The sequence below is a fragment of the Macaca thibetana genome, chromosome 8, assembly GCF_024542745.1.
Source record: "Macaca thibetana thibetana isolate TM-01 chromosome 8, ASM2454274v1, whole genome shotgun sequence".
Classification (NCBI taxonomy): Eukaryota; Metazoa; Chordata; class Mammalia; order Primates; family Cercopithecidae; genus Macaca; species Macaca thibetana.
Genome location: NC_065585.1, coordinates 1,458,530 through 1,479,976, shown reverse-complemented (window position 1 = coordinate 1,479,976; position 21,447 = coordinate 1,458,530). Strand labels below are relative to the sequence as shown.

The 21,447-nt window shown below is 54.5% G+C and overlaps 2 protein-coding genes across 2 annotated transcripts in view; one reads left to right on the top strand and one right to left on the bottom strand.

Annotated features, from left to right (window-relative positions):
• Positions 1–21,447, bottom strand: part of PYCR3 (pyrroline-5-carboxylate reductase 3) — a 154,155-nt gene that overhangs the window by 66,927 nt on the left and 65,781 nt on the right. The window lies entirely within an intron of this gene.
• ZNF707 (zinc finger protein 707) lies at positions 4,438–15,034 on the top strand. The gene is made up of 5 exons (XM_050800950.1): positions 4,438–4,530; positions 9,873–9,939; positions 11,232–11,358; positions 11,785–11,898; positions 13,372–15,034. Exons 2-5 carry the CDS (start codon positions 9,925–9,927, stop codon positions 14,229–14,231), a joined length of 1,116 nt encoding a protein of 371 aa, XP_050656907.1. The 5' UTR covers positions 4,438–4,530; positions 9,873–9,924; the 3' UTR covers positions 14,232–15,034.

The following is a 21,447-nucleotide window of genomic DNA, read 5'->3' as shown; positions in this document are numbered from 1 at the left end:
GCCTCAGCCTCCCGAGTAGCTGGGACTACAGGCACCCGCTACCTTGCCTGGCTAGTGTTTTGTATTTTTTACTAGAGACGGGGTTTCACCGGGTTAGCCAGGATGGTCTCGATCTCCTGACCTCGTGATCCGCCTGTCTCGGCCTCCCAAAGTGCTGGGATTACAGGCTTGAGCCACCGCGCCCGGCCTCTGTGCCCATTTCCTAATTGTTCAGTAACTAATTCCTCTAATGCCTCCAGTTTCTCTTTACTTAGCGGCCATTGTTCTATCCAAATTGGCGTATCTGTTAACCATTTTAAAAGTACAAGTTCTGGCCGGGCGCGGTGGCTCAAGCCTGTAATCCCAGCACTTTGGGAGGCCGAGACGGGCGGATCACGAGGTCAGGAGATCGAGACCATCCTGGGTAACACAGTGAAACCCCGTCTCTACAAAAAATACAAAAACTTAGCCAGGCGAGGTGGCGGGCGCCTGTAGTCCCAGCTACTCGGGAGGCTGAGGCAGGAGAATGGCGTGAACCCGGGAGGTGGAGCTTGCAGTGAGCTGAGATCCGGCGACTGCACTCCAGCCTGGGTGACAGAGCGAGACTCCGTCTCAAAAAAAAAAAAAAAAAAAAAAAAAAGTACAAGTTCTGGAGGCTTAACAATGTCCACCATCAAAAATGATATCCTAATCTTTGGTGGGAACTTTGTCTTTCTGCTTGAAGCTGTTCTTTTAAACCTTGCAAATTTTTTTCTAGTCCCATACGAGGGACATACCCCATTTCATACATCGTATGTTGACTTTGAGGAATACATAATTGTTCTGCAATTAGAACTTGTGCTCCCCATTGTTGTAATAAATCTCTCCCCCATAAATTTATAGGTACAGAAGTTATAATTGGTTGAATAGTCCCAGGTTGTCCATTGGGCCCTTCACAGTGCAAAATACAACTACTTTGATACACTTCAGGGGTTTTACCAACTCCAACTATGTTAAATTGAGCAGGTTGAATTGGCCATGCAGACGGCCAGTGCTGTAGAGAGATGATTGAAATATCTGCTCCTGTATCTACCGAACCTTTAAATTTCTTTCCCTGAGTAGTTATTTCACAGGTAGAACATTTTTTTTTTTTTTTTTGAGACGGAGTCTCGCTCTGTCGCCCAGGCTGGAGTGCAGTGGCCGGATCTCAGCTCACTGCAAGCTTTGTCTCCCGGGTTTACACCATTCTCCTGCCTCAGCCTCCTGAGGAGCTGGGACTACAGGCGCCCGTCACCTCGCCCAGCTAGTTTTTTGTATTTTTTAGTAGAGACGGGGTTTCACTGTGTTAGCCAGGATGGTCTCGATCTCCTGATCTTGTGATCCTCCCATCTCGGCCTCCCAAAGTGCTGGGATTACAGGCATGAGCCACTGTGCCCAGCCTCACAGGTAGAACATTTATCAGTGATTTGATTTACCCAATAAGCTACTTTGCCTTGTTTATTTGTGCTGCCAAATCCTCCTGTTCATTTAATTTCACTTTTTCCCATTCCCAAATACGGCACAATCAGGAGCTGTGCTATGCACTCTCCTGGCTCTGCTTTCCAGGGAACAGTAGATATAACAATGTGAATTTCCCCGTTATAATCTGAATCAATGACTCTTGTATGTATTTGTACCCCTTTTAAACTTAAACTAGACCTTCCTAGAAGTAATCCGATCATCCCTGCTGGGAAGGGTCCACAGACTCCTGCTGGGACCTTTTGTGGGGGTTCCCCAGGCAGAAGGTTCACAGCGTTTGTGCAGCATAAATCTACTGCGGCGCTCCCGGCTGTGGCGGGGACAGACATCGTACAGGGCTGAGGGAATGGCCTGAGCTGGAAATGCCCCAGTTTGGAATGGGGCCGGGATGGGCCCCTCATGGCGTTTCCCAAAATCGAGTTCCCACCTTTATCAAACTTAGAGTGACACTGACTAGCCCAGTGTTTTCCTTTTTTTACATTTTGGACATATTTCAGGCTCAGCAGTTTCCTTTTTTCCCCTATCTGGCGGCCTGACTCACTGATTTTTTTCTACATTCTTTTTCAGTATGACCATGCTTCCCACAGTTAAAACAAGCTCCGGGAAATGGAGTATTTCCTTTATCCACTCTCAATCCTGCCATTGCCTGTGCTAGCAGAGTAGGCTTGTGCAGATTACCTCTGACACCATCACAGGAGTTGATATAATCAACTAAATGTGCTTTTCTGAATTTTAAAGGAAAAGGCCCAAATGTAGCTATAATATTTCCCTGTTGATCTGAGGGGTGTATTCTAAGAACTGCCAAGCCTCTAAATCACCCTTTCTTCCAGCTTGCTGAATTCCTGCCTGAATAGAACTGAGAGCGATCGCTTGAGGCACTGCTCGAACAGTCACTGGGGCAACTACTTTTCCCCCAGTGTCCTCTGGAAAAGAAAGATCTGGAGGGTCTTTTTCTTCAAAATAATAATGAGGGGTGCAGAAGGGTAGGGCTGAACCTCTCCCTCCTTTGCTGCTTTAGCTTTAGCTGGAAAACAAACCTGCTCTGTACCCTCTTCTGTTACTTCGTTATACTCTCCTTCCTCCTCATCATCAGTGTGAAAAAGTTCCAAGGCAGAATGAACCAGACCCCACACTTGTCCCATTGTTACCCTGATGCTCCCAAGCTCCCCTTCTTACTCACCACGGGGATTGCTTTAAGAGTACTCAGGTGTCCTCCAGCTTAGTTCCACGTTCTCCAGCCATCACTCCGGCAACCCTTCCACCTGGATTGGAGCTCCCACGATGGACGCCACTTGCCAAGACCAGTTCAGTCAGGGAGACGCTAACCCAGGGGCACTAGAGAAATTAAAGACACACATGCAGAAATATAGGGAAGTGAAGTGGGAAATGAGGGAGTCTCACAGCCTTCAGAGCTCAGAGCTGTGAACAGAGGTTTACCCACGTATTTATTAACAGCAAGCCAGTCATTAGCATTGTTTCTATAGATAATAGATTAACTAAAAGTATCCCTTATGGGAAACGAAGGGATGGGCCAAAATAAAGGGATGGGTTTGGCTAGTTATCTGCAGCAGGAGCATGTCCTTAAGGCACAGATCGCTCATGCTATTGTTTGTGGTTTAAGAATACTTTTAAGTGGTTTTCTGCCCTGGGCGGGCCAGGTGTTCCTTGCCCTCATTCTGGTAAACCCACAACCTTCCAGCGTAGGCGTCATGGCCATCACGAACATGTCACAGTGCTGCAGAGATTTTGTTTATGGCCAGTTTTGGGGCCAGCTTATGGCCAGATTTTGGGGGGCTGTTCCCAACAGGTGAAGACTGCGCTACAGGGCGTGGCTTCTAGGCTCTGGAGCTCTAGCATTGGCTTTTGGTTTGGGGACCCGCTGGGCCACTGTGAAGTGGGCCGGAGCTGCACTTCACCGACTGCCTCGCCACAGGAGCCCTGCTCTGTCTGGAGGGCCTCAGAGCACACCGGGCCCCTCCATAAGCCAGGTATGAGACTACCCGTCTCCTGCAGCAGGGCTCAGGGACCTCTCCATGGAGCCACAGGCGTGGGCTTGGGGAGAGGCCCAGAAGACAGAGGGTGGCACGGGGACCTGGGCCATCCTTGTGTCTTCTGGACCTGCCCAAGCCCAATCCTAGACTCCACTTCCATCTCCCAGTAAACTGCTGGCCCCTTGGATGTGCGACTGGTAGCTCCAACAGCACCCAGTCACGATGGGCAGCGCCAGTCTCATAAACACCTTGGCCTCCACAGTCAGGGCCCAAACACTTGTTTGGCACCACCTACTAGCTGGTAGAGTCCCCTGCACGTGATGGGGCCCTGCGCCAGCGCCCTTGGGCCTGGGCTGCACATCCTGCATTGTCTTGTATGCGATAAATATCAGCGTGCCCAGCCCTTGGGGGCCACTAACAGTCTCCGCGTCTTGATGGTAGTGGTCCCCTCGGTCCAGCTGTTTTCTCTTTATCTCTTTGTCTTGTGTCTTTATTTATTACAATCTCTCGTCTCCGCACACGGGGAGAACACTCGCTTAGCCCCATAGGGCTGGACCCTACACCCTTGATTGGCTGGAACTGAGTGACTGGTACCAGAGCAAGTGACAGTCTGTTCACACCTCCAGTTAGGTTACAGTTCACTTTGTAGGAGAAACCTTTAGGCCGACTTTAGGTTACGAGGGCCGGGCTCCGTGGCTCACGCCAGTAACCCCAGCACTTTGGGAGGCCAAGGCAGGCGGATCACCTGAGGTCGCAGTTCAAAACCAGCCTGGCCAACATGGTGAAACTCCCGTCTCTACTAAAAAAAACAAAAAAATCAGCCGGTCGTGGTGGCGTTTGGCTGTGATGGGGAGGGGCCTGCTGGCCGGGGCGGAGCCACAGGCGGGGCGGGGCGAGGCGGGCGGCCTGGACGGCCTGGGCGGCCTGCGCGCACCACCGAGACTTGGGCTCCTAGAGGGGCCGGAAGCTGTCGGATAACAACTTCCGCTGGGGAAGTTTGTAGAAGTCTGGGCTACCGGCGCGGCGTAGCGGATGCAGCATCCTTGTTGAGGACGCCCTGGTGGTGAGTGCGCCCGTGTCCCCGCCGCCCCTCCGTCCCTGGGACGTGGACTGTCTGACCTTCTAAATCTGCGGCCGCCCCAGGGCTGTGAAACCCAGCGTGGAGGCTGCTGGGACAGACCCGGGAGGCTGCCTGTGACCCCGGCTATTCGGGGGCTGTTCTTCGGCTTATTCCGGCTCAGCCTCCTCTTCTCTCCTCGCCCCTTACACTTGCAGGTTTGTCAGGACCCGGTTGTGTATCCTCTTGAAGCTGGTTTCTCCCCGGCTGACCCCGTCCACGATCGTGACCGCATTATCCCCCATAGACACTTTCCACACCTGTGTCTCCAGCCCGCACCGCTCCGGTGAGACCCAAGCGCTTAGACTTAGTTCATAACACTCAAAGCTCCCCTGCTCCAGCCTGAGCTCCTGTAACGTCCACCCCCCACCCACTGGTCCTCCCAGGCATTCCACCGCGAAGGGGAGGAGGCAGAAACCCGAGATTCACTTCTTCCCCTTTCCTGCCCACGCCCAGCCGCACAGTCAGTCACTGGTGCGTTAGCTCCATAACTGAACCATTTGCCTCCTTGCCATTCCCACCCTGTAAGTCCCAATCCTGGCTCTTCCTCTCTCACCTGATCGCCTCCCTATCTTCTCCCCACCCCCATCCTGTTTTGCTGCTTTCTCATTTGTTCATCACAGAGGATCTTTTTAAAAATGTAGCTTAGCCAGGAGAGGTGACTCCCGCCTGTAATCTCAGCACTTGGGAGGCCGAGGCAGGTGGATCATTGAGTCCAGGAGTTCGAGACCAACTTGGCCAGCATGGTGAAACCCCGCCTCTACAAAAAATACAAAAATTTAGCCGGGTGTGGTGGTGTGCACCTGTAATCCCAGTTACTCTGGGGAGGCTGAGGCAAGAGAATCGTTTGAACCTGGGAGACAGAGGTTGCAGTGAGCGGAGATCGCGCCACTGCACTCCAGCCTGGGCAACAGAGCGAGACTCCATCTCATTAAAATAATAATAATAATAATAAATTTTTAAAATGTAGCTTAGGCCGGATGCTGTGGCTGACGCCTGTAACCCCAGCACTTTGGGAGGCCGAGGCCAGGGGATCTCTTGAGGCCAGGAGTTTGAGATCGGTCTGGGCAATATAGTGAGATCCCCTCTCTGCAAAAAATTTAAACAATTGCAGGACATGGTGGCGCATGCGATTTTGGTTCCAGCTACTGGGGAAACTGAGGTGGGAGGATTACTTGAGCCCAGGAGGTCGAGGCTGCAGTGAGCTGTGACTGGGCTACCACACTCCAGCCTGGGTGACAGAGCAAGACCCTGCCTCAGAAAAAAAAATCCTGTGTTAATTTGCCTAGGGGGAAAAGAAGCAGCTATGACAGTATCCTTCTGTTCTCCTGTATTAAACTTCTGTCGCATTACACATGAAACCATGGCTCAGGATGCCTTGAATAATCTGGTCTTAGCCCCTTTTCTGGCCTATCTCACGGTTCTCCCCGACTCTGCTTTCCAGGCTGGGAAGCCCAGCCCAGGTTGTAGTGCAAACACAGCTGTTCAGCTGAGGGGAGCTGGTGTTTTTGTTTTTGTTTGAGACAGAATCTTGCTCTGTCCCCCAGGCTGAAGTGCAGTGGCACAATCTTGGCTCACTGCAACCTCCGCCTCCCTGGTTCAAGGAGTTCTCCTGCTTCAGCCTCCTGAGTAGCCTGACTAATTTTTTGCACTTGTTGTAGAGACGGAGTTTCACCATGTTAGCCAGGCTGGTCTCAAACTCCTGACCTCAGGTGATCCACCTGCCGTGGCCTCCCAAAGTGCTGAGATTACAGGCGTGAGCCACTGCACCTGGCCGGGAGCTGTTATTTTTATCACTGTGGTCATTGCTGCTTGCTAGAGGAACTCAGCAAGTCGTTTGATTGGAAAACACCACCCATGACCCGTGTGCTCAATGTGCCTTTTCATGTTTTTATAGACCGTTGTATCACTTTGGTTGAAGTGTCTGTTCTAATATTTTGCCCAGTTTAAATTTTATATTTCTTTTTTATTGATTTGTAGGAGTTACAGTTCTTTATATAAGTCCTTTGTCAGATACATGTATTGGGAATATTTTCTCTTATTCTGTGGCTTGCCTTTGTGTCTCCTTTTTAAAAAAATTTTTTTAATTAAACAGTAGAGACAGAGGTCTCCCTATGTTGCCCAGGCTGGTCTCAAACTCCTGGCCTCAAGCAATCCTCCTGCCTTAGCTTCCCAAAGTGCTGGGATTACAGGCATGAGCCACTGCACCCAGTCTCCTTTATTTTTTTTCTTGACTGCCATGAAAAACAAAAATGTTTAATTCTGATAAATCCAATTTGTGATTTTTTTTTTTCTTTCTTGAGACAGAGTTTTGCTCTTGTTGCCCAGGCTGGAGTGCAGTGGTACGATCTTGGCTCACCGCAACTTCCACCTCCCGGGTTCAAGCAAATCTCCTGCCTTAGCCTCCTGAGTAGCTGGGATGACAGGCATGCGCCACTACGCCCGGCTAATTTTGTATTCTTGGTAGAGAAGGGGTTTCTCCCTTCTTGATTGAAGAGAGAGCCTGTTGGCCAGGCTGGTCTCGAACTCCCCACCTCAGGTGATCCGCCCACCTCAGCCTCCCAGAGTGCTGGGATTACAGGCGTGAGCCACTGCACCCAGCCTGAATTTGTAATTTTTTTAAAGTGCTTTTGGGGATCCAGGAAATAAATGTTTGCCTACCCCAATGTTGTGAGGACAGTCTCTCTGTGTCACCCAGGCTGGAGTGCAGTGGCACAATCTTGGCTCACTACAACTTCTACCTCCAATTTGTGAAATTTTTTTTTTTTTTTTTTTGAGATGGAGTTTCGCTCTTGTTGCCGAAGCTGGAGTGCAATGGTGCGATCTTGGCTCACCGCAACCTCCACGTCCCAGGTTCAAGCGATTCCCCTGCCTCAGCCTCCCAAGTAGCTGGGATGACAGGTGCCTGCCACCATGCCTGGCTACTTTTTGTATTTTTAGTAGAGATGGGGTTTCACCATATTGGCCAGGCTGGTCTCAAACTCCCCACCTCAGGTGATCCACCCGCCTCGGCGCCCCAAAGTGCTGGGATTCTAGGCATAAGCCACCGCGCCCGACCTACTTCTTTATTTGTAATCTTATGGCTTTGTGTATTTTTTCTACCTCCTTGCACTGGCTCAGGCCTCCAATAAGGTGATAAAGAGAAGCAGTGGGTAGAGAGCCCTGCTTGTTCCTGGTCTCAGAGGCAAAGAGTTCCATAGTGGCCCATGAAGCAGGATGTTGTTTGCAGGTTTGCCAGGATGAGGAAGTTTTCTTCTGTTCCTTGTTTGCTGAGATTTTTTGTTGGGATTAGGTCTTGAGTTTTAACAAATGCCTTTTCTGCATCTATTGAGATAATAGCTGTCATATGGTTTTCTCCTTTATTCTGTTAATGTGGTTAGTTATGTCGTTTTCAAATGTTCGGGAAGTCATCGTGATTAAAGTTGATGCCATGCTGTTGAAAGGGTGAAAAAAAAATCTCCAGTTGAAAGTATATTCCTGAAAACATGTAGCAGTTAATGTGGCCACCTGTGAGTGTCAGAAGGAGAAAGGGAAGGTCTGTGTACCTGCTGTGCTGGAGGTGGGAGGGACGAGGGGCAGGGGTGAACGCCGAGGGAGCTGCCCCCTGCAGTGAGTGTTGAACACAGGTGGTGGTGGGAGCCTTCTGGGCACCAGCTGCAGCTAATGGGGATCAAACCAGCTGTGTACTCTTAGGGTCCACGTCACTTGGTCATGACCGAGAATTCTTTTTATAAACTGCTGGATTTGGCTTCCTAATATTTTTTGAAAATTTGTGTTTGTGAGAGTTTGGTAGGTAATTTTTTTGTAATATCTTTTTTTTTTTTTTTTTGAGACAGGGTCTCAGTCTGACACCTAGGCTGGAGTGCAGTGGCATGAGCTCAGCTCACCGCAACCTGTGCCTCCCGTATTCAAGCAATACGCCCACCTCAGCCTCCTGAGTAGCTGGGACTGCGTATGTCCACCGCCACACCCCGCTAATTCTATTTTTTATAGAGACAGGTTGGGCAACTCCTGGCTTCGAACAGTCCTCCTGCCTCAGTCTCCTAGAGTGTTGGGATTATAGGCGTGAGCCACTGTGCTTGGCCCCTTGTAATATCTCTATCGGGTTTTTGGTTTGGGTTTTGCTGGCCTCATTAAGACAGACTGGATAGTGTCTGCTCTTCCTCTGTTCACTAAATAGCTTCTAAGATCAGAACTGTGCTCCCGTAGGCTTTGGTGGAGCTTACCAGGGAACCCAGCTGGGTGTGGTATTTTCCTCATGGGAAGGGTTCAAGTTACATTTTCAGTTCCCTTCAGATGGGCGGCTGCCTGGCTTCCCTTCGTCAGTTTCATAGTCCTGTGTTTTTCGTGGAGTTTGTCCGTTTCATCTCAGTTGCTGAACCTGTTTGCATGAGTTGCTCCTGACAGCCCTTTATGATACTTCCGTGTCTGTAGGGTCTAGAGCAACATCTCCTCCCCTCCCCGGACAAGGTAACCAGGCATGGGCCATCTTCCTCCAGCGGGTTCTGTCTCTTCTCAGGGGCGCCTGTGGGGCTGGCCTCTTCTGCATATTGGGGCTCTGAGCTTTACTCAGGAAGGAGGCAGGACCCACTGTGGCAGGAGGGCAGTGGGATGCCAGGGTGGTTCTCCACAGACCTGGGGGTAGAAGCTGGATCTCAGTGGGCCCGGACCCTAAGGTTTAGGGGAGCTCGTGGCTTGATCTGGAGACTGAGTGAAGATTAATGGGATTTCTCGGGGCTTTTTTTTTTTTTGAGACAGGGTCTCAGTCTGACACCCAGGCTGGAGTGCAGTGGTTGAAAACCTTCCCCCAGGTTTTCGCTTGGGGGAAGGCTGCCAGGTGGCCTCCTCGTAGCGTACCCGAGAGCATCCTCCGGGCACAGCGCCGCGGGAACGGCTGCCCGCCTGTCTCCTGAGGAGCCCCAGACGCCTCAGTTGCGGTTAGACTCTCCAGTCATGTGTTTGCAGCTAAGCTATTGGCTTTCAGCCAGCAGTGGCTGGCCTCTGTCCTCCTCTGGTGACAGGCCTGGCTTGCTGTCTGGTATTTCAGAGTTCTTGTGTGTGGCAGGTGGCACACCGCACCCAGCTGTCCCTTAAAGATATGTTGACTCCTCACCACTGCCAAATTTCCCCACACCTGGTGGCTGTCGGTAGTTACAGAGCAGACCCTGCGTGTGCATCACTCATTTTTCCTGAATTCCCCTTGATTTGCTGAGTGGGGGGCTCCTGCGGTCAGGTGGGGTGGGCATTCCTGGGCTGGCTACGCCCTCTTACATTTCTTGTCTCCGCAGATCTGCCCTCCTTGGCGCTGTGCTTCCCCAGAGGCGTGGCCTCGCTGTTCCCATGGACACGGCCCAGGTGAGCCCTGCCGCTGCCGAGCGCAGCCTCCCTTCTGCCCTGCCGGCTGCCTGAGACCCCAGCACACACGCGGGGAGGGTCTGTGGCAGCGGTTTCCCAGGCACTGTGCCCATGTCTGCCCTTTTGCCTTCTCTCTTAAGGGGCGGGGAAAGATAAAAGAAAATTGGGGCCGGGTGCAATGCCTCATGCCTGTAATCCCAGCACTTTGGGAGGCCGAGGCGGGTGGATCACGAGGTCAGGAGATTGAGACCATCCTGGCTAACATGGTGAAACCCCATCTCTACTAAAAATACAAAATATTGGCCGGGCGCGGTGGCTCAAGCCTGTAATCCCAGCACTTTGGGAGGCCGAGGCGGGCGGATCACAAGGTCAGGAGATCGAGACCACAGTGAAACCCCGTCTCTACTAAAAATACAAAAAAAATTAGCCGGGCGCGGTGGCGGGCGCCTGTAGTCCCAGCTACTCAGGAGGCTGAGGCAGGAGAATGGTGGGAACCCGGGAGGCGGAGCTTGCAGTGAGCCGAGATCGCGCCACTGCACTCCAGCCTGGGCAACAGCGTGAGACTCCGTCTCAAAAAAAAAAAAAAAAAAAAAAAAAAAAAAAAAAAAAAAAAAAAAATACAAAATATTAGTTGGGCATGGTGGCGGACGCCTGTAGTCCCAGCTACTCGGGAGACTGAGGCAGGAGAATTGCTTGAACCTGGGAGTCGGAGCTTGCAGTGAGCTGAGATTGTGCAGCCTGGTGACAGAGCAAAACTCCATCTCAAAAAAGGAAAGAAAAGAAAATTGGATTCATTGACACTAGGAGAATAGTGGCTGTTGTAGGAAAATAGAGTAGATTGTCTTAGTCCACTAGAGCTGCCGTAACCAAGTACAACACACTGGGCAGTTTACAGACAGGCACTTCCTCTGTTCTGAAGGCTGATGTCCAAGATCAGAGTGCTGCAGATCTGGTTTCTGGCGGGGCCAGTGGCCTGCTTGCAGACAGCCACTGTTGTGCTGTGTTGACGCGTGTGCGGTGAGGGAGGTGGGGAGCTCTCTGGAGTCTCCTGTGAGGACCGGGCCCATGGGTAAGGGCCCCACCCTTCTGACCTCACTTAGCCTTAATCTATTCCACAGAGGCCCATCTCCAGACACAGCCACTCAGGGCTCCGGGCTTCAGTATATGGATTTAGGGGATGCAAACAATCAGTCCACAGCAGGGCCACCCTGATTCCCCCTTCCCGCCCAGACCTGTGGGCTGAGCCTTCTTTTTCTTCGGAATGGCCACTTCGGGAGCTGTGTGTGTTGCAGGAGCCGGTGACCTTCAGGGACGTGGCCATCTACTTCTCAAGGGAGGAGTGGGCGTGTCTGGAACCCAGCCAGAGGGCCCTCTACCGGGACGTGATGCTGGACAACTTCAGCAGTATGGCTGCCCTGGGTGAGCGCGGGCCGAGTGCTGGGTGAGCGCGGGGTGAGCGGGGTGAGCGCGGGCTGAGCGTGGGGTGAGCTCTGCCGCTGCCTCCGGGCCTGGCTGGTCCAGGATGGTCATGGGGCCTCCCAGCCGAGGGGACTCAGGAGCTGGAAGTTCTTGGCCTGTGTAGACAGAGGGGCCCACTTGGCATTTCTCTCAGGCTCCCTGGAGGCAGCCTCATCTTCCTTCCTCTGACCTTGTCAGGGCCTTCCGTGGGCCTTGGTGTCCAGGCCCCTCCCTTCCTGTCATCTCTGCTTCAGGGTAGCTTCTCCAGGGCCGCCCCGAGGGCTGGGCTTGCCTGGCCTCTTAGGCTAGTGCAGAACTGCTCTGAGCCTCAACCCTCGCTTTGTCCTCAGTACAAGTAAAACAGAACCTTTTCTCTCCTTTGAAAAGGATTTTGCAGCCCCAGACCAGACCTCGTCTCTCGCCTGGAACAGTGGGAGGAGCCGTGGGTTGAAGACCGGGAGAGACCTGAGCTCCAGGCAGTGCAGAGGGGCCACTGGCCAGGTGAGTGCTGGGTTGTCTGGGCTCGGCTGGCCCCGTCCCTGTGGCCACAGCTCCTGGGTGAGTGCTCAGCACACTGCAGTGACCGAGGGTGCGTCCTTCCCATGGGAGAGTGGACACACAGCCGCTCTCTAACTTAGGCCTTAGAGACATGGGGCAGCCACGCTCCTGCCCTGATGGACACTGGCCGGGGGCCGGGGCTCGCAAGGCACGGTGGCGCAGGATGACGTACAGCTGCAGCTTGGGAGGGGCCTGAGGCCAGAGTGACGCTTGAAGGCTGCACCTAGCCACCCAGGTGCTGTCTGGCGGAGGCCGTTGGTGTAGGTGTCTGACCTACAGCCACAGGCCTGGTACTGACTGCACGTGAGGGTCTCCAGGTATGTGGCTCTGGGTAGGAGTTTGCTTCACATCCCTGTTTGCAAAACTGGGACAGTGGCCGTGCTTCCCTCCATTAGGTGAGGGGTGCTCTTGGGGCAGTGGTCAGAGGGGGTTTGCTTTTTACTTAGATTTTCAGAATGGGATGGAGCAGCTACGTGAACACGAGCCCTGGGAAGTCCCTGGGCCTGTGGAGCCCCCGGCTGGGGAGTGTCGGGTCCCTGGGCCTGTGGAGTCCCCGGCTGGGGAGGTGTAGGGTCCCTGGGCCTGTGGAGCCCCCGGCTGGGGAGTGTCGGGTCCCTGGGCCTGTGGAGTCCCCGGCTGGGGAGGTGTAGGGTCCCTGGGCCTGTGGAGTCCCCGGCTGGGGAGGTGTAGGGTCCCTGGGCCTGTGGAGCCCCCGGCTGGGGAGGTGTAGGGTCCCTGGGCCTGTGGAGCCCCCGGCTGGGGAGGTGTAGGGTCCCTGGGCCTGTGGAGCCCCCGGCTGGGGAGGTGTAGGGTCCCTGGGCCTGTGGAGTCCCCGGCTGGGGAGGTGTAGGGTCCCTGGGCCTGTGGAGTCCCCGGCTGGGGAGGTGTAGGGTCCCTGGGCCTGTGGAGCCCCCGGCTGGGGAGTGTCGGGTCCCTGGGCCTATGGAGCCCCCGGCTGGGGAGTGTCGGGTCCCTGGGCCTGTGGAGTATCCAGCTGGAGGGAGCTATGGCTCCGAGGCTGAGTGGTTGAGAATCACGTGGAGCTACCCATCTTCCAGATGATATCCTGGCACCACCTCCATCTGCATGAGCGGGGCTTGCGGGCGTGGACAGGGTGAAAGGACATTCTCTTGGCCCAGTTGCTTCTGTTGATTGGCAGCCATGTGTCGGTGCTCCCTCACGTAGCAGTGCCAGGTGTCCTGCGTGCCACCGGGGCTGGGGAACCATCTGAGCTCATCTTGGTTTTCGCTATTGATCTTTGTGGCTCATCTGTGTTTCTTTGAACGAGTTTTCCTGATCACTTGTAGCCACGTGGAATGAGCTGAGTAGATAGAAGCCAGTTGACGCACACAGCAGGAGGCACTGCCTGGCCACGGGCCACTGGCTTCTGTGTAAGGATATCTGTTCCTTCCACAGGGGCAAGGAAATCTGCAGACCCCAAGAGACGCTGTGACCATCCAACTTGGGCTCATAAGAAAACCCATGTGAGGCGAGAAAGAACCAGGGAGGGAAGCAGCTTTCGGAAGAGCTTCGGGCCGGACGCGGATGACGGGCAGCTTCCCAGAGCTGCTCCAGAAAGGACAGACGCCAAGCCCACGGCTTTTGCTTGTCAGATGCTCACGAAGTGTTGTGGGCAGCGGCCGGGCCGCAGAGAGCGCCGGAAGCAGTGCGCAATGGAGCTGTCGTTCATCTGCGGCACGTGCGGGAAGGCGCTCAGCTGCCACAGCCGGCTGCTCGCTCACCAGACGGTGCACACGGGGACCAAGGCCTTCAAGTGCCCCGAGTGCGGCCAGACCTTCCGGTGGGCTTCAAACCTGCAGCGTCACCAGAAGAACCACACGCACGAGAAGCCCTTCTGCTGCGAGGCATGCGGGCAGGCGTTCAGCCTGAAGGACCGCCTGGCCCAGCACCGCAAGGTCCACACCGAACACAGGCCCTACTCGTGCGGCGACTGTGGGAAAGCCTTCAAGCAGAAATCCAACCTTCTCAGACACCAGCTGGTGCACACCGGGGAGCGGCCGTTCTACTGCGCGGACTGCGGCAAGGCCTTCCGGACCAAGGAGAACCTCAGCCACCATCAGAGGGTCCACAGCGGGGAGAAGCCCTATACTTGTGCCGAGTGTGGCAAGTCCTTCCGGTGGCCCAAGGGCTTCAGCATCCACCGGAGGCTGCACCTGACAAAGAGGTTCTACGAGTGCGGCCACTGCGGGAAAGGATTCCGCCACCTGGGCTTCTTCACGCGGCATCAAAGAACTCACAGGCACGGGGAGGTGTAGGGGCCCCCGAAGCTGGGGTGCTGTACCTCTGCGGGAGTACTGGGCCCTGAGGGAGAGCTGCTGTGAGAAGTTGCTCTTCAGCCTGGAAAATCAGCCTGAAAAGAAGCCTTCTCAGTCCTCAGAGCTCTCCAGTCCCCCGAGAAGTTTTACTGGGAAAACTGCCAGGTGGGAGAAGTGAATCCATGGGTACGCCGGAGATGGTGGGGGCTCTGGAGATGGCAGGGGCTGCACCCCGGTGCCGGGCACCCTGGGGATGTGCTGAGAGCATGTGCGACCACGGAGCCACATGCCAGGCCAGGCGCAGAGGTGGAGAAGCCTGCCCGGTGCTCACAGCTGTCTGGCTCGGACTGCACCCTGGCCCTGAGTCGCTGTCTGCTGGGCCTCTCCTCCCTGGCTCCGCACTCCATGCTTGCTGCCTGGTCTGGCTTCCCTTCCCGTCTCTGTCTTGGGCGAGGCATTGCACAGAGGCAGAGACCCTCCTGCAGCCTCTGCACTGGGCCATAGAAACAAGAGCCTTTGTCATACCGAGCCGTATTCAAGGATTAGGGAGTGGTGCTCAGCCGGTTAGGTCAGGGCCACCCCCAGTGTTGCAGGGATGGCCCCCACCCAGCTCTGTTGGTCAGAGCCTGGGTCACGCACCTGAAATTGGCAGATCGAGTTGGGTCTCAGGGCAGTGAGGTGGCCGTATATTCACCATAGTGCATTTCATGGGGAAGAGGTGACCTCTTTGTTTGAAACTTAAGGTGTCCTATCCAGCCAGAAATAAAAATCTGCCAGTGGGACCCCTGTGGAAATGGATCGGGGACACTGCCGTGTTTCAGGTTAGCTGAATTGTTGAAGGATTTTTGCTTTTGCCTGTTTTTCTTTAAGAATTGCAGCCAGGCCAGGTGCGGTGGCTCACGCCTGAAACTCCAGCTACCCGGGAGGCTGAGGCAGGACAATCGCTTGAATCCAGGAGGTGGAGGTTGTAGTGAGCCAAGGTTGCGCCACTGCATTCCAGCCTGGGGAGCAAGACTGAAACTCTGTCTCAAAAAAAAAAAAAAAAAAAAAAAAAAGAATTCCAGCCAACACATGCACACGTAATGCTGGAATCAGAAACGAGTTTACAAGAAACGGGGACCAGGAGAAGGTTGAACACACCAAGAGGAAGCCCCGAGCCAGACCCGGCCAGAGATGCCACCAGAAGGCAACCTTTCCACTGGAAGCCGGGCACACAGAAAGGCTGAGCAGGCTGTGTGTGACCCTGATATGAACAAACCAAGTGCAAAGTCACTTTTAGACAATCTTGGAAATGTGGGCAGGGGCTGAGTCGGGCGGGTGGACTGAGTCGGCGGATGGGCTGTGAGTTGGGCGGGGTGAGAAATTGGCTGTTGGCAGTGATAGTGACACAGGGTTACCTGAGAATCCTCACTCAGATGCATTTGGACGTGTTTGTGGGGAAATGACGTGGCGCCTGGGATGTGCTTTAAAATTCTAATAAAAAGGAGAAAGAACGGTATTGGCTGAACGTTGACAGCTGTTGAAGCTGGGAGGTTGGTGTGTTTGAAAATACCCCAAATCTTTTATTTACAGCATGAATATGAGTGTTTTCGTGCTCACTGAAGATTGTAGAGAGCAGCTGTCGGTCATGGAGTTACAAGGCTGCCTCACCGGGACACCACAGGCGGCAGCACAGAGAACACGGGTTTATGCTCTCCAGCTCTGCAGGCTGGAAGTCCGAGGTAGAGGTGCCAACAGGGTCCGTTTCCGGCGAGCGCCTCCTGGTTCAGAGGTGTCCGCATTTGGGGAGGGACCTTGGTGTCATCTCTTCCTTGTGAGGGCCCAGATTCCATGGGCAGGGCCTACCCCATGACCCCATCGAAGCCAAATCACCTCCCAGAGACCTCCTTATACCGTCACATTGGGCCCAGGGCTTCCATTTGGGAATTTCAGGGTGACGATTCAGCCCGAAGCAGAAGCTCCTTGGCGTCTGTCCTGGCCCACAGACCCTGTGCAGGAAAGTACCTCCCCCTGCAGGGCAGGCCCTGGTAGAGCCCAGTGAGGCCGTGAGGGCCCTGCAGGGTAAGTGGAAATCTCCCCGGGGGATATGTGGGCGCCTTTCTCTTACAGAGTCCAGGCTGGTAAAAGCGCGTGTGTGTTTTGTGTCTGGTTTGTCCTCTGCCCAGTGGGCGCCGTTGGAAGGGCCTTCAGGTGCTTGAGCGCAGGTGGGGACGGAGCAGCTGATGTTTCCGCAGTAGACACAATGGATCATAAAGAGTTGGGTTTTGAGCACCCTGCAGGAAGCTGCTGGCCGCATCCGGGGTCACCTGTGCCTGGTGGTTAGTCCTTCACGATGCTGTCACTTTGCGATGCGCTTGTGCGGGATTAAACGTGAATAGCAGAGACGTGGGCAATGCGCTGCCTCAGCGGATCATGGTCAGTTGTCCAAGTGGGCTGCCTTGGCTCTTGGCCCCGTCATCCAGGGCTCACACACTGGATGGTTGGGCCACAGTCGCGATACCCCCCAGGCTGCACCCAGGCTTTCCACCCTGCTTAGCAGGGCTCTGGGTCTCCGGGTAGAGCAGGGGGTCCCTCCCTTGGCATTTCCCCAGGGAGGAGCACGGCCACGCTCAGCTGCGGTCAGGCTGCTGCTCTTAGCTGTCTTTCCTTCTAACTCTCAGGCTTCCCTTCCTGCCTCCCCGGGTCGCTGGAGAAGGTCAGGCTCAGAGAAGAGGCCTGGGGAGAGAATGGTGGTGAGGAGGCCGTGGGGGTGTGGGGGTCTCTCCCTGGGGAGAGAATGGTGGTGAGGAGGCCGTGGGGGTGTGGGGGTCTCTCCCTGGGGAGAGAATGGTGGTGAGGAGGCCGTGGGGGTGAGGAGGCCTCCTGGCCCCGCATCTTGTCCTGTTGGCTGCCTCACCACGAGCTCCACCCTCCCGGGCGGGGTGGGGCGACAGGAGGGGCTCACAGCAGGTGTCCGTAAGGAGCACCTTCCTTCCCAGGGCCAGCAGCCATCACTCCCTGTGGGCCTGTAGAACCGAGTTTTCTCTGCATTTACCGGGCAGAGGATGCATGAAGCTACTTTGTGGCCAGAATGGGTGCACAGCAGCGTCCGTTGACAGCCATGCCTATGACCTAGCCTTCCACCCCTCTGTCTCCAGGGAACACTTGCCTGGCCTTTGTGTCAGCACTTAGCGCACACGTGCCCAGTGTAAAGTCCACCAAGATTGGCTGGGCATGGTAGCGGGCGCCTGTAATCCCAGCTTCTCAGGAGTCTGAGGCAGGAGAATCGCTTGAGCCCAGGAGGCGGAGGTTGCAATGAGCCAAGATCATGCCACTGCACTCCAGCCTGGGCGACAGAGTGAGACTCCATCTCAAAAAGTCCATTGAGAGAGCAGGTGGCAAATGCAGCTGAGGGCTCCAGGAACAGGAGGGCCACGTGGTGGCCACTGGCAGCCTTGACTGAAAGATGAAGGAGTCCATGGTGCTAGGAGGAGGAGTTGCATCCCAGCAGGCTCAGCTCCTGGAGCTGCCTCTCTGCACTCTGAAGGGAGGCCCAGTGGCTGCAATATTCTTTGGGAAGTACAATGCCAAGTAAATAAAGATATTTGGGGGTCATTCTGGTTATAACGTATCATCAACTCTACTCACTGTCGTTCTGGGTGTTCATGGGGTCTGCCGTGCATGCCAGTCTTACAGGTCCTCAAACACATCAGGACCCTTCTAACGAAGAGTATGCGTGTGGGGTTGGCAGAACCTGACCTGGGCCAGGGTGGAGGGGCAGCTGCGTCACTGAGTGCACGTCCAGCACATCCAGCCCTAATAGCTCGCTTTGTTGTGTTTGTATCTGTGACCTCTTGGGAGCTAAATCACAGGCCCACCAAGTGAAACGTTTTGGGGAATGTGAAATGGGTGGGTTTTGAGCTGGTCCCCAGTGTGAGCTTAATGTTGGAGCCACATTGGATTTTAAAACTTCAGAGGCTCCTTTTCCCAGGGCCAACCATCCTGTGTAAAATTCAAGGGCCGATGGTGGAAGCCTGGAGTCCGATTACAGTGGTAACTCGATGAGGGGAGACCAGCTGTCATGCACCTGAGCATGACATCACCAGAATCACTCACTCCCACTCCTCCGCTACCCACACGCACACTTGAGAAGTGTGGCAACTGACGGCAGTACCATGATACCTCACACAATCCAAGCAAAGGTAGCGCAGCCCTGCCTTAGGAAAGGTGAACCTGTGGCCTGCACACCCATTGCCACAGCTGGAGGGCTGTGTGCTTTCCACAGAGGGGTTGGCCAGCCTCGTCTTCTAGTCACACTACTTCAAAGGTGCTGAGTCCACTTACCCCACCTCCAGCTGCAGTGTCTCCAGCGGGGACCACGGCCACCGTGTCCATGAGTTGCTGCGGGCCCCTGTCCTGCGGACCAGCTGCTCAGCATGTGCATCACGGCCTCAGGGCTTTTTTTTTTTTTTTTTTGAGACGGAGTCTCGCTCTGTCGCCCAGGCTGAAGTGCAGTGGCACGATCTTGGCTCACTGCAACCTCTGCCTCCTGGGTTCAAGCAATTCTCTGCCTCAGCTTCCCAAGTAGCTGGGATTATAGGCATCCGCCACCACGCCTAGCTAATTTTTGTATTTTTAGTAGAGACGGGGTTTCAACATCTTGGCCAGGCTGGTCTTGAACTCCTGACCTTGTGATCCACCCGTCTCAGCCTCCCACAGTGCTGGGATTACAGGCGTGAGCCACCATGCCCGGCTGCCTCAGGGCCTTTTTGCAACTCCAGATGTGGGAGATGACAAAAACCACGATGCGGAGAGGGGAAAGGGTGGAAACAATCGATTTGAAAAGGAGTAAGGAAAGTGAGTGGCTAGTTAAAATGCCAGTATTTGGACACTGCTGAACAGATGTTGGTGGGCCCAGCAGCCTGGGTGCTGTACGGCGGCCGCTGAGCAGTAGGACATGCTCTCCATCACGCATCACCTTCCTTCGGGTTTACTCAGCAACCCGGCTGACCGCGCCCCTGGAGCCACACGCCTGAGCATCTAGGGATTTCCTAAAGGGGCCTGAGGTCTGTCACCTGGACACGCGACTGGAGAGACGGAGTGACCCTCTCAGATGACTTATGGTTGGGAGAGGAGAGAGATCTGAAGGGAAATACACCGAGTCTTTCGTAGCACCTCAGCGGAACTGACGGCTTCTGCCTTGTTCTTCAGGGCAGATCCTCCCGGCCAAATCTGTTTAGTGTGCAAATGCAAACCTAGTCCTACTCTTTTCCTGATTCCATTTTTCCCTTTAATCCCATAGATAAAATCCAGCCCTAGGCCGGGCATGGTGTCTCATGCCTGTAATCCCAGCACTTTGGGAGGCTGAGGCAAGCGGATCACTTGAGGTCAGGCGCTTGAGACCAGCCTGGCAAACATGGTAAAACCCCGACTCTACTAAAAATACAAAAATTAGTTGGGCATGGTGGTGGATGCCTGTTGTCCCAGCTACTGGGGAGGCTGAGAACGCACTTCTCCAATCCCCCTGCGGCCGCCCCTCCTGGCGGCTGCTGAGCGTTGCTGGCCACAGCCCTCAGGGACCACTCCCTCTGCTTTGACCTTGGCTGAAGTGGATGTTTGTCCCCAGGTTACGCCCCTTCCTGGGGCCGCATCCAGGAACTAGGAGATGGAGGGGTGCTGATGCCTGGCCGCGTGGCTCCTCTCTCAAGGACCATCCAGCTGCAGACCCCCCCACACAAGCCCTGCCATGCCTGCACGGAACTCGCCACTGCACAAGCTCCCCACAGCACATCCCCTGCTGAGTGGCCAGGGGTCGGCCCTGGGTGTCTGGCCCACAGCACAGCAGATGAGACCTTCCACTTGGGGCCCAGAACACCCAGGCTCACATCCTCTTCCTCGCTCGTGTACTGCCCTGTCCTGTCCTTCATACACAGCCAAACCCCCTCACCGTGGATCCCCGCGGGGTCTGATTTGTCTGACGTGAAGAGATGTTCTCTCGCCAGTAGGGGTGGAATACAGTTTGGGTTCCCTTGACCAATACATCAGGCAACTTTTGTCTACAAAAGAGAGCTACGTGCACGTCATTTTAGTGAAGTTTATTCCCAGTTAAATTCACACGAGACTTCTGCTCTCCGGGAAATACGGCACAAAGGGTGAAGTCCCCTTACTGCCCCCGCTCCGGTGGAATGAACTCTCCTGATGGTGGAGTGTGTCCACTGTGAAAGCCGCCGCTACCATGGAGTTGGGGTGGCCCTGAAGTCCTCAGACAAGAGGCCTGTGACAGGACGCAGCCCAAGACGCCTGCGCGGAGACAGTTCCAGGACCCACAGGGCGCCCTCAGGGTTGCACTACTCCAGACAGACGCTTGACCAGCAATGACTGTCTTAACCCACGCACTAATTCCAGCTCCTGTAATAGACTCCTGTAAAAGACCCTTGGCTCTGAAAACAGCTTATGTGGGCTTCTTTTTTGTTCTTATTTTTGTTGTTGTTGTTTTTGAGATGGAGTCTCGCTCTGTCTCCCAGGCTGGAGTGCAGTGGTGCAATCTTGGCTCACCACAACCTCCGCCTCCTGAGTTCAAGCAATTCTCTTGCCCCAGCCTCCCAAGTAGCTGGGATTACAGGCGCAAGCCACCCCACCCAGCTAATTTTTGTAGTTTTAGTAGTGACGGGGTTTCTCCATGTTGGCCAGGCTGGTCTTGAACTCCTGACCTCAGGTGATCCACCTGCCTCAGCCTCCCAAAGTGCTGGGATTACAGGCGTGAGCCACCGCACCCGGCCCGTTTTGTTTTTAAGATTCCCCTTTTCCCCAACTCCCTTGGATATACCTATAGCCTGCCAAAGCTTGCCTACCCCGAATTGCAATTATCCACCATTCCCAAATAAATTCGCTTATTTGGAGAGCTTGTCTCTGAGTTTCTTTTTAGGTTGACACCACAAATACTTGTCCAACACCTGTGTAGGTTTGTGTGTAGGCACAAACCTGCGTGTGTGTGCTCCTCGTGTGGAGTCGTCCTGCACAGCCTGCATGTGCTTCTGTCATTCCGTCTGTGTGCACTCTTTCTAGCAACCTCATGCTGTCCCATGAATGTGTCCTGTGGAAGGACACAGCCTGCAAGCCCAGCGTTTTGGTGTTGTGAATTCTGCCGCAGCGAACGTCTTTGCTCTTACATCTGTGTGTGCACGTGCCTATATCCCTGCATTTGCGTCTGTGTGCACCTGGGCCTTGCCAGGCTCCT

Coding starts and splice junctions, on each gene's coding strand:
- ZNF707 (XM_050800950.1), top strand. Junction 11,359..11,784: donor CAGCAGTATGGCTGCCCTGG/GTGAGCGCGGGC, acceptor TCCTTTGAAAAG/GATTTTGCAGCCCCAGACCA. Junction 11,899..13,371: donor GCAGAGGGGCCACTGGCCAG/GTGAGTGCTGGG, acceptor TTCCTTCCACAG/GGGCAAGGAAATCTGCAGAC.